We start from the raw sequence: 17,328 nt of genomic DNA, 5'->3' as shown, positions 1-17,328 counted from the left end.
AGTAAATTGCTGAGCTTACCATGATGCAGAACAAGGCCCTTTAAGATCCCCTTACAAGTAAATTTGGCTTTTCTTTTGGGGAAACTGCCCCAGTCTCTAACTTTCATTTACATTAACGCAATTTTATTGTTAAGGGGGGAGAGGGGGGGAGTTGAAAACTTAATAAACCATTGTTGTTACCATCACATGATGTAGCCTCAAGCAAAATGAAAAACTGCATTCTGACTGCGGCTCAGAAAGGCAGCATGCAAAGTAAGAGACTGACTTTCCATATGGTTTTTGCAACTTAGCCACATATAAACCAATATAAAAAAGGCTATTAAAATGCAGAGTTTGCCAGACCTAGAGCTGGAAGCAGCTCATGGTGAGTGAGTCATCTAAACAACTCAGTTTAACTATGCTCTCCAATTCTATCACTACTTTTTTAAAAAAATAAAGTCCTTCTCCAATCACAATAGCCACAGCCCTAGTTAATGCACCTTTCCTATCTTAGTACAGCACCTGAAACAAAACCCAACATTTGGGGAAGCACAGGGTGTGTTGCAGACAGGACCCCTGTGTGGCTGTTTCCATGTCCAGGATGTAGAAGGATAGAATCACTCTCTCAGGCAGATCAGAAGTTCAGCAAACTTGTGTGTGTGAGCCAGGCCTGCAAAGCTCCAAATCCTCTCATTAGTAGGACTTCTTTAACTTACTGGTTCATGTCCCTGATGCTGTAGCCAATTACTGGTTTAAGTGTAAAAGGCAAAATGGACCATCTGTGTCACAATACTCCATTGTTAGAACCCTTTCCCAGTCACCCTTAAGCCAGAAGAGGCCTGGGGGGTTTATTTAGTGCTACTGTAAAAAGAAGCACACACATAAACAATGCCTCTTCCCACTGATGGATCAGCCTAAGCAAAGGCAAACCTCCTCAAATCCTACACATAGACTGAGGCTGTAATGGCTGTTTAGTCAATCAAAACCAACAGCAAAGTTAGAAGTAACCTGCCAAGCCTTCCCACATACACATTTGGGTTTTAGCTGCAGCTTTAAACTGCGTGAGAGAAGGGGGGGAAAAGGTGCCCTTGGGCATCTTAAAAAGGGCCAAATCATGGATGCTTTACACTGTGATTCCTTGTTGATACTGAGCCTTGTGTTCTGACATTTTCCTCTCTCGTTCCCCCTACAGCACTTTTTACAATGGGTGGCAATGGTGATGGGCAGCCATGCAAATTTCCCTTCAAATTCCAAGGCCAGTCCTATGACCAGTGCACAACAGAAGGCAGAACAGATGGATACCGATGGTGTGGAACCACTGAAGACTATGACAGAGATAAGAAATATGGATTCTGTCCAGAGACTGGTACGAGGAATGTTGCTTGCATAACACAGTCTAATTGGTCATTGTTTTAACAAGTCTTCTTTGGCATACTTTCACCAGAGCACACAGAAGTTGATGAGTTAGACACAATTTCAACAGAGGTGGCCAAGGATGTAACTGGAACAGGAGCAATCTGTATAAACAAGGTGGTCACAGCACAGGTTTGTCAGGAATACACAAATGGCATTGAACGTACATGGCTACCACTGCAGGATAATTACAAGCAGATTACGGTTTGTTAATGGCCCTGGAAGAGAAGTCTCATGTGACAGAAGAAAGTATGAATAATATTTTAGCTTAATACTCACCATTTACACTTGTAAAAAGAAATCCTGTTTAGTATGTTAAGCTTGTGTTAATAGATCTTTTCAGCAATTCAAAAGAACTAAGTGAAATGGTTTAGCCACAAAAATAGATTTCAGCTTTCTTCACAATTTTTTATACTTTTTAACTTGAGTTTTACTACATAAAGGAACAAAAATTAATTTAGAGCCCTGAATAGCTTGGCAGGTGTTCATTCTTAGGATTCATGCTACAGCCATAAGCATAGAGACTAAGTTAACCATGGCAGTTCTAAAATCTCTGGCTTTTAACAGAGCCAAGGGGAAGCTACATTCAAACCTACATGCATCCTGCTTTTTGATTTTTGGGGGTCTTCTGAAAATGGCCCAACCATTAGCAATACAGCTTTGAGGTACTGGTATTTGGCTTTCTGTTACTTTTGATTACCAGGTGTAACCCTTCCATTTCACATTATAGATGTCCAAAAAAAAAAAATAAAGGTATCAAATTCATTATACCCTGCTACATGGTTAAGAAGAGAAAATTCTAAAGATCTTTCAACAGACAAAAGAACCAATATATCTAGAATCAATGTAGTCAAAGTCTTAGGTAACACAGTCGCTATCAGTGGAACAAAGAAATACACTTAGTTTAAGCTTTCTTTCAGCATAAAATGCTATTAATAAATAGTAATGAATGAGAAATAAATACTAATAAATAATTAGGGACACAACCAGCTTTGCCTCTGTATTGCTCTCATGTACCTTCCCAGAAGACAGGCCATAATTTGAAAGGAACTGTCATTGTCAGGTAGAAGTATAAATGAATTTAAATGACTTTTATATTATTTTCCTATTCTGTTCATGATACCTACTTTAAACTGTTATTTTAAATGCAGTTGCATTCTCTTCCCTCTAGAAATCCTTGTACCTGCACATACAAATGTTATTTCTTATATATTACTGCCATATACTACATAGATGAGAACACAGGGGAAAATTTTTCAAGTTTTTGCAGAACTACTGGTTAAAAAAAAAAGTTTTCTACATATAATATATCCTTCTCTTTAGAAAATGTTTTAAATCATATAATTTTAAACTGTACCCTGCTGTCAGGGTATATAAAGCTTATTCTTGAGTGAGACACCTACCAGCCAGGTGGATATTCAATAGCTCTTTAACCTTTCTGACACTAACCATACCTTCCACCTAAATACTTTAAAACACTTTAAAATAACACCAGGAGTGAGCATTAAAAGATACTTGCTGGACAATCACCTTCCACAAAACACTGTTAAACTGCTGCTTTCCCAGAGCTGTGAACATGAGTCCAGGGCTCCTTCTCACCCCCACCTAAACTATTGGCAAGTTCATTGCAATGGCAATGTCTAGACTTCTTCCTTTTTAATTCTGTCAGAGTCTTTTCAAATATTACTTTTAATCTTACTCTTCACATTCCTAGAAGCATTGCAGTGTTTCTGCTTCCTTTCTGGCTTTAGCGCGTAGTTTAGGAGAAGAAGCAAAAGGGATCCCCTTCTCACTGTGTTTTCCTGTCATTTTCCACAGCTATGTCAACAGTTGGTGGAAATTCCGAGGGAGCTCCTTGTGTATTCCCCTTCATCTTCCTCGGGAATAAATACGAGTCGTGCACAAGTGCAGGGCGCAACGATGGCAAGCTCTGGTGTGCCTCCACCAGCAGCTACGACGACGACCGCAAGTGGGGCTTTTGTCCAGATCAAGGTAACACCCCTTGTCAGGGCAACGCAAGGGTGACTGGGCAGTGCCCACACCGATGGCATCACATGTGCAGTGATTTCATTCTCATCATCCCTGCTGGTTACAGCACTTCTCCCCAGCCTGAAATCTGAGCAAAGTCCCTACACTGAAATGTGAGACTACAGCTAGAGTCACTCCCAGAGCTCATCTGTCTGAAATATTCAGATTTCCTAAAGTTATAATGATGCACGATCCTTTTAAAATACAAAACCATGAAATAAATTAATAAATAAATAGATGTTTTTCTTCCCACCAGTGTTTCTTTCCAAGACTAAAAGCCAGAAGTACTATGGGATTTCACTAGTATGCAATAAATTGTACACTGATACAAATTAGGAACAAACACTAAATGTAAAAAATTAATACATTTGTGACTGATATTGCAAAGGATGAAAAACATGTTTAAAAAATGAGTGAGACAATATAAAGTCTATGTGGTGAATATCACAATTTAAAATTATTTTGGTTAATATTTGTCCATCTTTTAACATGGGCAAAAGGCTTTTTACGTATTTACAAATAAATGCTATATTTGGGCGGGGGGGGAAGGGGGGATGTATTTTAGGAAGAAAAAAACCTGCCAAATTTCAGGGACTGTTTGGGCATAATCGATGATATGTTATCCTATGATAAAAGGTTATTTTTAATCTAACAATATTTGGTACACCAGTACCAATTCAGAGTCTGTTCTCAGAGACACAGATTTACAGACCTGTTTATCACTTACAAGCCTTTTTGTGGTGAAGATTTGATATCTAGATTGCAAGTTTAATTCTGTACCTAAAAGGGATGTCCAATGTTATTTGCTACACTTCCTTTTCTCACACAAGTATTAACACTTGGTCAGAGTCACTTGCATGGGAGACAGCAGCAAAAATCACCTACAAAAGAGGGTTTTAGAATCTCTCCAGTGAAATGTCATTATTGGCAAATAGGTGTGATGTTCACCATTGGAGGCGTTAAATATTAATCATTATTATTTATTGTGAATAGCCTGTGTGGTACAATTCTATTTAAATGCAAGCAGCTAACACTGTCTTACTGTGCTATTTAGGGTACAGTCTCTTCCTGGTTGCTGCCCATGAATTTGGTCATGCTATGGGATTAGAGCACTCTGAGGACCCCGGAGCTCTCATGGCCCCTATCTACACCTACACCAAGAACTTTCGGCTTTCTCAGGATGATATTAAAGGGATCCAGGAGCTATATGGTAAAGTCCTCCCCCATCAGCAGAACTCATCAGGAAAGCAAGCAACACAGGTTGAAATCTGGGACTCAGAATTTGCAGTAAATTATGAACTGCACAATCCCACGAATGCCAGAAACATCCTCTGCTCCTTTCTCCCTGCTTTCTTCATATTACCAGGCCTTCTACTTCAATTAAATATCACAACTTAAGGATGAGGGGTCACTAAAGTTACTGAATGAAAAGGAGCGTCAAAGCACCCCATAAGCACACCTTTAGGTGAAAATTTCTAGTGCTTTTACGGGACAATGAAATGCCATGTTTGTCTCTAGCTTGAAATACCTGATGTGCATGGGTTTGGATGTTATTTTCTACAACACTCTGAGCTTCCCAGATTGTGACCCTTGGCAAAAGGGGAAGGACATTGTTTCCTGTGTCCCAGCTTGGAAACAGTTCACATTGCCTTCCCACAGTTCAGGCTGTACCACCACAGTAACATTTGCAGAAAGCGTGGGAGCTGAAACTTCAATGTAAATGTATTTGGCAGTCTCCTAGAGAAAAAGTCGATTTAAGTATTTTTATGTAGTTACATCTTTAACATTTGTTATTTTCTCCACAGTCTTAGTAAAATGCATATGTAGTATCATGATTAAAATTCCTTTCATGCACACATTTTCTACCTTGCAGAGGCACAAGTATACTACAGTCAATTAAGTAGACATTCCCATATTCCATTTCTCTTTCTGTGCTTTTCATTTTTCTACTGAGAGATCTTTTTAACTCTGACTATATTCTACAGTTTTCCACACCTTAGAAATTTTAATAAGAATATATCAAAATTATTATCACATGAGACAAAAATCTGATTTGGATCTTCATTATTCCTTGTTCTGCTTTAATTAAGAATGGGAATTGAGACATGGTCAAGGTTTGTAAGTGAGTTTTCTGAGCTCATACTGTGTATCTTTGATAAGAGCTCAGAACTTAACCCAATTTTCTTAAAGCATGCTTCAAGATCTGAGACAAAACTATCTTTCTTCCTTTTTAACTGATATAACCCTTTACAAACTGTTTTCTATGTAAAACAAGTATTCAAAAAAACCTTGTTTTCTCCCATTATTATTATCATCACAAATCAGCTACACTCCATTTTTTTTCTCATACAGTAAATTAACCCAATGTCTGAGAAAAAAATAGCAAATGCCTCAAGACAAGCAGCAGCGAAATAATAAAACCAAATAAAATAAACCAGATGGCAAAGTGCATGTTCTGAAAAGCACAATTTGATTCTTGGTGAGGGCAGAAAGATCATACAAATGGCTCAAAATGCATCTTTGTAACTTGCCAGATATTGGCACTTCTTTAAAAAAGAGAAATCCACTTTGACATCTTTCTCAGCAGAGCTGCAGATAATTCTGAGTACAAGGACTTTGAAATTTATTTAACTTCTTTTTAGAAGCCAGCAAAATAAGAATTGGGATGTTCACTTCTGAACCCAGTACAGTCACTTCTAATTATCTCTCAGGTTAAACAGGCAGCTCAGCCCAGACAGACACACACAGGCACCATGTCTCCAATGAGGCCACACAGAGGATCAAGGCAGGACTGGAAGTCAAGGCTTCCTCAGCTGTGCTCAACCATCCTCCTTCTGAAGCAATTTTATTATCAGTTTTTCCTACTTCAAGAACTCACTCCAAATGATTACCCTTTTAGAACCCATGGCAGCTCATGTTCTCCACGTAACCTGTGCAGTATTTCATTTCAGTGTAACAGAATATCTCTGTTCACCATCACAGAGGTGTCACCCGATGTCGAACCTGGACCAGGGCCAGGACCAGGTCCACGTCCGACCCTTGGACCTGTCACTCCAGAGCTCTGCAAGCATGAGATTGTATTTGATGGAGTCGCACAAATTAGAGGAGAAACGTTTTTCTTCAAAGATAGGTAAGTGAGACAAATTGCTTACTAAGAGAGCCTGAAGTGAAGGAATCTGCAAGACCTATTCACCAAAATCTACAAATTTATCATCAGGCACAACATCCAGCCTTTGTTTTGTGTGCTCAGAAATGGCAAAGTGCCCTAATCAACTCCTCAGGGAAATAGTTTAATTCAGGTTGAGTCCAAAGTCATTAAATAACAGCACTATGTGACTCATGGCTGCTGTTATAACACATCAAGGGCACTGGTGATTGGGATAGGTTACATGTGTGCAAAGCCTCTAAGACAGAAGGCACCAAAGGCATTTTTTGTGCAAAAGCAGAGACATTCCTATTAAAATGAGGTGGCTGCACCGCTGCAGCTCCCACTGCCTTTGCCAGGGCCTGTATTACCCAGCCACTCAGCAATGAAGAGCATCTCCTATGGACTATGGGACTTGGCAGCACCATTGTGAGAGATACTAAAGCTCCTTTTTTCCCTGTCATAAATCAATGCCAAATTTGGAATCATTTATCCTCACTTACCCTGAACATTTTCCCAACACCACTGAAGATATGGGTCCACACACATTCAATGAGTGTGCCTAAATCAAACACTGTCTCCTATCATATAAAAACATATACAAGAATCTGAAGCTAAGGGAAGTATTGCAACTCAGCTGTTCATTGCTCCTTGCCAGTTGTCAGTAGAAATTTAAAAGGAAACAGGAACCAACATACAAGTTCCCCTCACAAAATAGCAATTTAAAAATTATTAGTATCTCCTGGTGATATACCTGAGTCCAGACATCTACTCCAGCTTCAAATTTTCAGCTAGATATATGAAGTTTTATTAATATGCTGCATGGTTTAACTCTACTCACCAGCTTTTAGTAACAAAAAAACATAGTCAGGTGATTTTAAAGGGTAAATACAATAATTTCTTCAGTGCATTTCCTTCTAGATCCAATCTATATGATACCCAGAATAATGGTTCTTTAGGTTTGAAGTTGGACTTAATCTTTATCACAGGCTTTGTGTTTTAGCAATGCAGAAATGGAATTTAAACCTTCTGATTGTAAGAACATATTATTCCCTATTTATATTACAGCTGCTTGTGGCAAAAAGGGTTCATTTCATCTGGTCTGTGGGGATACCTCTGCCACCTTTTGTACTCTTCTTCTTGGCCCTGTCAGCAGCAGGCTAAGATTCCAGTGATCCCTACTGGCAAGGAACAGTCATTCCTTGGCCACCAAACAGCCCCACAGTAACAAGAGATCAGCCTCACAAAGCCACACAGGGCTGGCCCCATGAACCCAGAACAAGTTTGTCAAAACCAGTGCCCAGTTTTGCTAACTTAGTCATAAGAGAGCTGAAGTAGTCACCTGAGCTCAGCACCTTCAGAGGAAAAACATTCTCAGAGCAGTAAAACCCCTACCAAGTTCCACACTATTCCCAGCTACTGCTCCTCTTCTGCTCACTTGTGGGCCTTGGTTTTCAGCCAGATCTCCACCTTGCTTCTGCTCTTCTAAACTAGTAGTCACACAAAGTAACAATGTAAAATCTACTCCTAAACCAGCAGAGTGATCCAGTATTCTGTATAATCCAAACAAAATAGAAGTATTTTGCATTTAGATACAGTTGGACTAAGAACTATGCAAATACCAAAACAATCTGTTCAGACTGGCTCAGCCTTTATCTAGCATGCAGCAAAAGCAGACAACTGTTGAATTGTTTTGCTCTGGAAGGGCTTTGCCTGTCAGTCTTGCAGCTTTCCAAGTATCAAGCAAACAGCATTGTGACTCACTTTTGGCATTCAAGAAACCACTGTCTATCATGTGTCGTGTGACTTTTATGATTCATGAAAATGACCATAGAATCCAACTGTCACATGGCACAGGCAAAGAGTAAACAGCAAAAAGGAGGTCAGATATGATTACTTCTTTAAAAAAAAAAAAAAAAGTATTTTTCCTCCCCCCTCAAATCAAGGAAAGGAAATTACTGGGAAAAGGGAATTACTGAAGGTGCTGTTAGCCATAGAGAACAGTTGAGCTTTTCCACTGGGCACAGAATGCCCAAGAACAGCATTTCCATAGATGGTTTTGTTCTGAGAGTGAAGAAAAGTTCACACTTTGAAATTTATCAGGACACTAAAAAAGACCCACTGATTTGGGTCCTTTTGATAACTGCATATAATAATAATCATCATCATGGCAAATATTGATTATGTTAAAAGATGATGTAAAATACTTACTGTAACTAAATTATTAAAACCCTCTAGAAATGTAATATTAAGATTTAATAGGGATGAGTTAAAACATTTTATTGTGTTCAAACTGAAATTAGAAAGCCAAATAATTAATTTCACCATTTCCTCAGTAAGATGTGTAGAAATAAAAATACCTTCTACCCAATTCAAAAACAAAATAAAATTCAGCTTTGAAAAAGTTTCCCTTTCCAAAAGAAAACCTCACCAATTTAACAAGTCCCTTGAAATGTGTGGTTTATTAAAAACCTGGTGTTAAGTCTCTGTTGGCCCTGGATAGTTTGAAATTCATGCAGATAGCAATTACTGGAGCTGATTCAGCCATAAATCAGGTTCAAACTTGACTGAGAATTCTGTAACTCGGGTTTTTAAAGGAACTACTTTTATGAATGCAGTGTTATAAGGACTTTCTATATGAATTTCCATTCCATATCATATTGGATCTGCTTTTCTGTCTAAAAAGAGATGCATGAAACAAATGGTATTACCTATTACAGGATTTCATATGTATTTTAACATTTTCAAGAGCAGTAATTAGTCAAGTGGCTTATTCTTTGCCTCTTTTTTGTAAATGAAAATTATGAGTCATGCTCAGAGATATTTTTGTACATGTTATATATATATACATCTATGTATCCACAACAAGGATACGATAATATATTATTATCTTCGTTTTTGATAAAAATACAGCAATTTGTTAAATTAATTTAGGACTGCTCCTCCAAATTTTAGGCAAAACAAAAATGCAGTTTAAGATCCTGGGCTTCTCAAAGGTATAAGTGTTATAGGCAGGAATGGATAATGACAATTTATACTCTGCAAAAAATAAAATGCCAGTAGCACCTTGAGCTTCAGAAACATATTAATGGTAAAAGCAGTTTGACCTCAGAATTTAATGACTATAGCTTGGTGCAAGAGCAATTCCACCAGCCTGCTGATTTTTCATTTTATGACCATATTAAAACTTTTGTTCTGTTGGGGAAAAAAGTTCTTCATTCTATGGAGGAGGAAATAGCAGTGCTATTTTTAATACCAAAAGCCCTCAGCACAAAGCTCTGCCATTTAAAGATAATTAGAGCTTTTTAAGGCTTAAATCAAATGATCATCCTACTTATACATAAAATAGCCAATAAATTACCCTTTGCATTTCTCTAATGAACGTTTTTAGTGCTAGCAGTTTCTTTTACAGCCAAACTCACTTCCAAGCACTGTGATGTACTGCTATTAAATTTGAACTTTAAGTCACTACAATAGTAATTGCAAGAGCAGTTCATGGAATACAAAACTCTGCTTGTGTCAAATGCTCATCCATCTGCTCCATACACAGCAGCAGGAGGGCTCTAACAGTTTAAATGCTGTGTAAATGAGTTTATTTGTATACTCAAAGCACAGGATAAATTTTTCCCTGATGCAAAAAGCAACAGGAAGCAATCAGTGCAACAATTTCACCAGCAGTCCAGCATGCAGCTTATGGTGCAGCTCCTCTAGCAACATGCCTCTAAATAAATGAGTTTGCTTTTCAGTCAGTGAAGAGTTCCAAGTGTGTGTTGCTGCTAATTTGTGTGTGCGCATGTGTGTGTGTGCGTGCTCATACGGCCTGTGCCAGAAGTGATGAGAAACAGATGTGCTGCTGAATTAGTTCATTGTAGATCTTGTACAATTTTCTGTTCTGCTCAGATTCATGTGGAGGACTGTAAACCCCCGAGGAAAACCCACAGGTCCTCTTCTTGTTGCTACATTCTGGCCTGATCTGCCAGAGAAAATTGATGCTGTCTATGAGGCCCCTCAGGACGAGAAGGCTGTATTTTTTTCAGGTATTGGTTTTAAAGGCTATATTTTTTTTACAGGTATGGGTTTTAAGTTTCAAAGTGTAAGTATCCATTTGCATAATGTTGCATTCAAGCTCACTTTCCTCTGAGTTGTACCTGGGACAGGGAACAGCCTAAGAGCCAGCAGAGCCAACAGGTAGGGTGAGACATCTCCCTCTTCCCATGCTCAGGATTTTAGGACAAAGGCTGGATCTGAAAGACTCTAAACAGCATTCAGCCTCCAGTACAACAAAAGGAGAGCTGTAACCACCTAGAAAGAGACACTCAACAATAAGCAAAGCCAAACAAGAATCGTTATTTAAAATGCAATGCAACAACAGTGGGAGCTCTCTTTCCTCAGTCGCTGCTCTGTTTTTCTTCTATTTCTTTCCATCTTAAGCTATTATCTCAGCACATGTTGCTTGAGAGGACTACTTTTTTCTTTTTCCTCATGCCTTTCCTTGTCTCCTTCTCTTTTGCCAAAGACTGACTTCCACTTTGGCTTCCAAGCATCTTCCTTGGTGGCTCATCAGGCAGAGGATACAGGCAGCCGTGCAAGCTGCCTCCATGGGAGAGGAGGAGGACAGGAAGCTCTGCTCTGTCTGTCACACATATGGTTCAGCTGTAGTGGCCAAATGAGCAGAGCTGTGAGACTGTTTTCAACATGAAGAACTGAGCCAGCAAAAATGAGGCTCCAATATCTACTAAAAACATGACTAAACATCTCCAGTCATGTAAAAACCATATGGCAAAAGCTGCTGTACATTTCTATACAGGAGAGAAAAAAGTAATGATAATCTATTCCACATGGCTCAGAGGCCATTTGCTTTAGTTTGCATCGAGGGGGGGGAAAAACTTAAAGAATTCAGGCAAACCAAAACACTTCAAATATTGCATATATTATATATAATTCTATCACATCTAAACCTCTCCCTTTCTTTAAAAATGCCAGGAAAACGCAGCTAACCTGCTTTTTAAAAAAATAAATAAGAACTATCAAAAAACAAAGATTGGTTTGAAAATAACACAACTGTCTTAAAATACTTACTAGTTAGTCCCACACTTTACTCCTGAATGGTGAATCAATAACTTCCAAGAATCTCAAATGCTGCACTTTATACTTTTCTAACATTAATACTTTACTTACTTTCTTTCCCACTAGCATAGAATCAAAGAAATGTCCTTTCATGAACAAATCTTTCCATGGCTTTCAGTGAATCCAGTAAGGGTATTTACTAAGCAAATTACGATTCCATGTAAAGAGCACAGAGCCACTACTACATAGTCCACTAGTACGTATCTGGGGAGACACTAGAAAATGTTGTGTGACAAAGGACAACAGGAATTCTGAGCAAAAACTTCCTATTAATCACTCAATAAAATTGGTCAAGAAAACAAATAAAGGGCGAACATGAGCTTCTGCATTTTAATATCAGGTGCCCCTGCCCAGTTTCAGACAATTTTCATCATACAAAAAATTTCCTGTATAAACTACTTGTTTTAGCATAACCCAAATTTACCCACAACAGTGTCTGCCTCAAAGTAAGTCAGCTAAGAAGGTAGGAAGCAAGAGAAAAGAGATGATCTCTTTTTTTGAGGCAAGGAGCACTTCAATAGCAAAAGCAGTGGTAATCACAGTCCACTTGCATTGTAATCTAGTGCTTCACAGATGGCAAAATACTAGAAAGACCAGTGGTACAGTTAGTGCAATAAAAAGTCACATGGCAAAGCAAAAAAGAAGAAATACCCTTTTGTTAGGGATTATTAAACAGTGTTTCTTTGCTTTGTTTTCTCCCCTACTTAGGAAATGAGTACTGGGTTTATTCAGCCAGCAACTTGGACAGAGGCTATCCAAAGAAACTCACCAGCCTGGGACTGCCCCCTGATGTGCAGCGTGTCGATGCAGCTTTTAACTGGGGCAGAAACAAGAGGACATACATTTTTGCTGGAGACAGATACTGGAAGTAAGATGCACTAAGTGGCGGTGGGATGCCGTTAGCCGAGCTGTCTCTAGGGCTGAAAGCACGCTGAGCTTCAGGAGGCAGGGACCAAACACAGGGGGTCATCCTCCAGGAATGTAAAACAAGGGCTGCCAGGACAGTGCTGACAGCAGCAGGAAACTAGCACGTATCTCAGAAAACAGCCTCAAAAACAGCAATGGAAGAGGTCTGGGAGTGTGTGTCAGGCTGGCCACCACTAACAACTCATCCCTCTGCCCCCATGTACCAGCACCTGCCCCACATCAGTCCCTGGCTTTTAAGAGAGGCAAGTTGTCCGTACTGTCAGCTCACAAATACTGAGGGAAAACTCTGCAAAGAATTCCTTATAAATGCACTGATCTCCAATCACTTGAATCCAAAGACTGACCAGATTGCCTAAGAAATTCTTTCACTAAGCCATCAGGTTTAGAGGCACTGGCTTTAAAGGAAAGAGCAGTGTGACTACCAAAGTATGCTGGGGATGACTGTAAATCCTTTCAGCAGCTGATCTACCATCAGTTACACCTTTGCTCTACTAATACAGTTGGCACTGAGGAAATCTGAACAAACCACAAGTTTATCTGTAAGTACTTTGAGAAAAATCTTAGCTTCAATTCATTTTGACAGTCTTTCAATCCTTTTCATGTTTACAGTGAAACCCAGGTGACCTGCTACCATGCTCTTATCTTCCTAGATTAAGTATGCCCTTAAAATGTCTCAAGGCTATTACTGTGGTAGAAATAAATATCCCACAGTACACCTGAAGAGTATACTAATTGTATAGTTGTATTTAATAGAATTTCATTATCATAATTGCCAGGAAGATCTGGCACAAAAGACCATCTTAAAAAGCAGAGGAGGAACTTTGTGAGTTACCTCTGTGCTATCAAAATGGCATCAGAACAAAGCAAAGGCACTGACTCCTGCAGTCACTGTCAGAGGCCTGTTCCAGGAACAGGACTTTACTTCAGGAACGCAGACATTACACAACAGGCTGAAAGTGGACCCATTCATTAACTGACAATTTAGAGGAAAGTTAAACATCAGAAATAACCACCAGAAATCTAAAAGATTCTCCAACCTGTAAGGGTTCCTTCTGAGAGATGTTCTATATAAGATATCAAAAGAGGTCTCAGAATAATTGAGTCCATTTTATGTGAACATTAATTTCATGTTATGATTAAACTGAATTACTTACTTTATTATATCCTAACGACTGTGGATTCCTGTAAGTAAATAAAATACCCTTTCACAATTGCCACTTGATCATAACTTTCAATTACTTTAAGGACAGTAATCTTCTCAATTATCTAAAGAAAAAAAGAACTAAAAAGCTAAAGAACGATATTCATTCTTTAATGTCTTATTGTGAAGACCATTTAAACATTTACAAGTAGTAGTTCTAATACAGCCATCTGCAACACTTCAGACTCCTACTAAAACCTACAGGCTATGAGTTAAAAAGCTGCTGGTCTCCTCTGCACCGGCTATTGTTTTGATTAACTGTTCTGCAGGGCCTCCAAGTAATTCATCACTCTAATCACAGACAGTATTTCCATCGAAGTACCTTATCAAGTGCAGTCACTGCAGAATGCATAATTTATTGTTAAGGAAACAAAATAGGATTAAGTGATTTCTATCTGTGTAAAGAAGAAAGCAAGCAGTTGACAAATATTTCAGAAAGAAAAAAATGCAACTCCATCGAACAGACTCTATAACCCTTAAGTATGTGGCTGTTACATTTTATACAAGGACTCTGTCAATGGAATCAAAGTAGTTACATACCATAGTCCTTCCTGTGCCATTATCACACTTACTTTAAATGCATTTTTTGGAAGCCTTCTCTCTCCTTCATTCCAGCCACAAGCTATTTTAGTGTTATTATAACAAGACTGTTGAGCATAGCAAAGTTTTGTGAGGGAGGGGAAAAGGAGCTGGCTCAGATTCCACAGCTGAAGTTTTAAAGCTACCCAGCAAGGTACTAGATTTTCTTTAAATAGCCCAGAAAAAAAAATAGTAAGGAATTTAAATGAATCATTTAAATTGCTTTTGACCAACCTACTGCTAGTTAGTACTGGTGTAACTTTGGGTATAATCCAAGTAGTTCCATAGAGCAATGAGGGAAGGCAACCTGAGATCCCTATGGACATGGACAAATAGAAAATGGGAACATAATTGCTTTTCTCCCTCCAGTACTAATCAAAGACAACCTCTCTGAAGTCTCCTGCTCCTGAAGAGGTGCTTGAGCACCTGAAGGGTCATTGGTTCAAACTATATCCCATGTCACTGCTGCTCAGTACGCCTCCACTCCTCCCGCTCAGCACCGATTCCCATCCAAATTACATTTCTGGAAAGAATTTTCCTTAGAAATTGTATTTTCAATTCAGCAATAATTGCATTTTCAAAGGAAAGATGTAAAATTTCACAAGATTTAAAAGGAATCAGGAATAATTATAATGAAATAGAAACTATGTTACGATCTCAGTTATTATATTTCTGTTTGTTTTATGTAGTCACATTTGCTGAGGACTCTCTGAAAAATTATATTACAATTTAAGATTAAATGCAGATTTGTAATGTAGAGATATAATTTCCTTCAGGTACAATGAAGAAAAGAAGAAAATGGAGCTTGCCTCCCCTAAATTCATTGCTGACTCTTGGAATGGTGTTCCAGATAACCTCGATGCTGTCCTGGGCCTCGGGGACAGTGGTAAGCTGTAATTCTCATTTAAGTCACTAACAAGTTCTCTTATTTGTTTGCTGCAAAACTTGTTGGAGACTAGTTTCTTGTGGTCCATGAGTAGGAGCCAAATGGAGCCACCCAATGCCTGATGCACAGGCATCAGGATGTCCTAACCCCAGGATGCATGACTGAGCCAGTCCTTGTGACTTGGACATTTCCCAGCTCCTTGATCCTCCCCAGGTTCCTCCACACCAGCACACAGTCCCAGCACCATTTCAGCACCATCCTGCTCTAGCACAACCAGAACTCAAGTATGACAATCTCCCTGATCACAGGCATGAATGGGTTTTATGTCACAGTTTTTCTTAACTTCCTATCAACTCCAGCTGAGATCCTGGCCCATGGTTTTAACGGGCCTTAAATTTTGCACAGATATGCACTAAAGTCTGAAAGCAGCACTGGTGTCACATGAGTCTTGACTCAGTCACGTTTTCAACATCTATTTTGCCAGCAAACATTTCATCCCAGAAAATTCTGGCTCACAAACTAGTAATCTTATTAAGGCTCAATTTAACAAGAGCCCTCTTCTACAGGATGGGAATTTTAATGTCTTTTAAAATACATCTTTTTAATAATACAAATACACATTAATATTTTGGGAAAATAAGTCATGTGGTTCATTAAGCTTCATGAAATCACAAAGACAAAAAAATCTTTGATCAAGAATTATGTGCTCCATAATCTGAGCGTGCTTTTTTAATTTATTTTAACAGGATATACCTACTTTTTCAAAGATCAGTACTATCTACAAATGGAAGACAAGAGTTTGAAGATTGTTAAAATTGGCAAGATAAGTTCTGACTGGTTGGGTTGCTGAACTATATGAGATATTAATAACCAAATATTTACTTTTTTGTTATATGCCTTATCTGTAATTAGAAATAGATCTGAATGCTAATTACTGGACCAGTCTGGTACTGGCACCAAAACACTAAGTACCAGTACTGTACACATCAGATAATTTAAGAGTGTTTGCCTCCTCAGTATACAAAAGATGTTTACGTATATATTCTGGTACAATTTTCCCGTTGTCATGCTAGTCAGAGTAGTGCTATGAACAGAACAGCCATCATTCTTTATTCCCTTGGTGCTTAAACAAAGCAATGGAACCTTTGGAGACTGGATCATGCCCCTCTGTTATTCACATACCAGATAGGCTCAAGTGAGATGTACCAGCAGTGCACTTTGATTTTTATTTTTTTTAAATACAACTCTGTTATAAATGGATGGTTTGTCTTGATGTTTTTCACCCTCTTATGAGTTTGAACATTACTTCCATTTATTTACATATTAATACAGAAAGACTGTCAAAGGCACAGGTTGCCTCAGGATCTGCTTTGTGTTGATGCATGATAGAATCATGGCAAAAAACTGTGTTAAAGTATTGTTTTAAAGTACTTTTTATTTTAATACATTAGTTAAATTTAGCAATTTGCTTCATGCACTTTGTTACTACTATATAACTTGTTTATATGGATGGAAACTACTCCGATTTTTGAAGACAATGCGTTATACATAAAAGTCAAGTATTGTTTAACATGGGGGTTTTTTCTGTTCTTTATAATATTGGGGGGTTTGTTCAATTAGGCTTTTTGCTTATGCATTGGGCAACAGAAAATGTTCTTTTCACAATCTGATAGAATGTTTCTCATTAAAAAATAAACCAGAAAAGAATGTTCCACACATGAAGTGCCAACAATACCAATAAAATCAAATTACACTGTCAACACTACTCATGGCCAGGCTTCCTTGTATCACTTGAAATTATAAATTCAGTAGTATGTTTCAGTGCAGTACCTGTCAAAGGAAAAAACATTACCCCAGTATATAAGTGCATAGGGGGTTTATTTAGAAACCTAGGTTATTTTCTCTGTTGGTTCTAAGGTGCAACTGCAGCAATTTAATTGAAGAGATGATACAGCTCCACGTCTGTGTCAAAGCCCACTACTCTCCCTGAACAGTTTACACTCCTGTTTGTCATCCACACTCTTTATCACAGGCTGCCTCACC

The 17,328-nt window shown here is 38.5% G+C and overlaps 1 protein-coding gene across 1 annotated transcript in view; it reads left to right on the top strand.

Moving 5' to 3' along the window:
- Positions 1-17,050, top strand: part of MMP2 (matrix metallopeptidase 2) — a 29,323-nt gene extending 12,273 nt beyond the window's left edge. Inside the window, exons 6-13 of the mRNA XM_010396599.3 lie at positions 1,172-1,345; positions 3,211-3,384; positions 4,475-4,630; positions 6,403-6,550; positions 10,466-10,602; positions 12,401-12,560; positions 15,176-15,285; positions 16,032-17,050. Of these exons, the coding sequence (XP_010394901.1) occupies positions 1,172-1,345; positions 3,211-3,384; positions 4,475-4,630; positions 6,403-6,550; positions 10,466-10,602; positions 12,401-12,560; positions 15,176-15,285; positions 16,032-16,135 (1,163 nt within the window). The 3' untranslated portion in view covers positions 16,136-17,050. The remainder of the gene's footprint in view (positions 1-1,171; positions 1,346-3,210; positions 3,385-4,474; positions 4,631-6,402; positions 6,551-10,465; positions 10,603-12,400; positions 12,561-15,175; positions 15,286-16,031) is intronic.
- Positions 17,051-17,328: the final 278 nt, after the last annotated feature.

Source organism: Corvus cornix, chromosome 11 (assembly GCF_000738735.6).
Source record: "Corvus cornix cornix isolate S_Up_H32 chromosome 11, ASM73873v5, whole genome shotgun sequence".
Lineage (NCBI taxonomy): Eukaryota > Metazoa > Chordata > Aves > Passeriformes > Corvidae > Corvus > Corvus cornix.
Note: the sequence above shows the minus strand (reverse complement) of the source record. Positions and strands in the feature narration are given on the sequence as shown.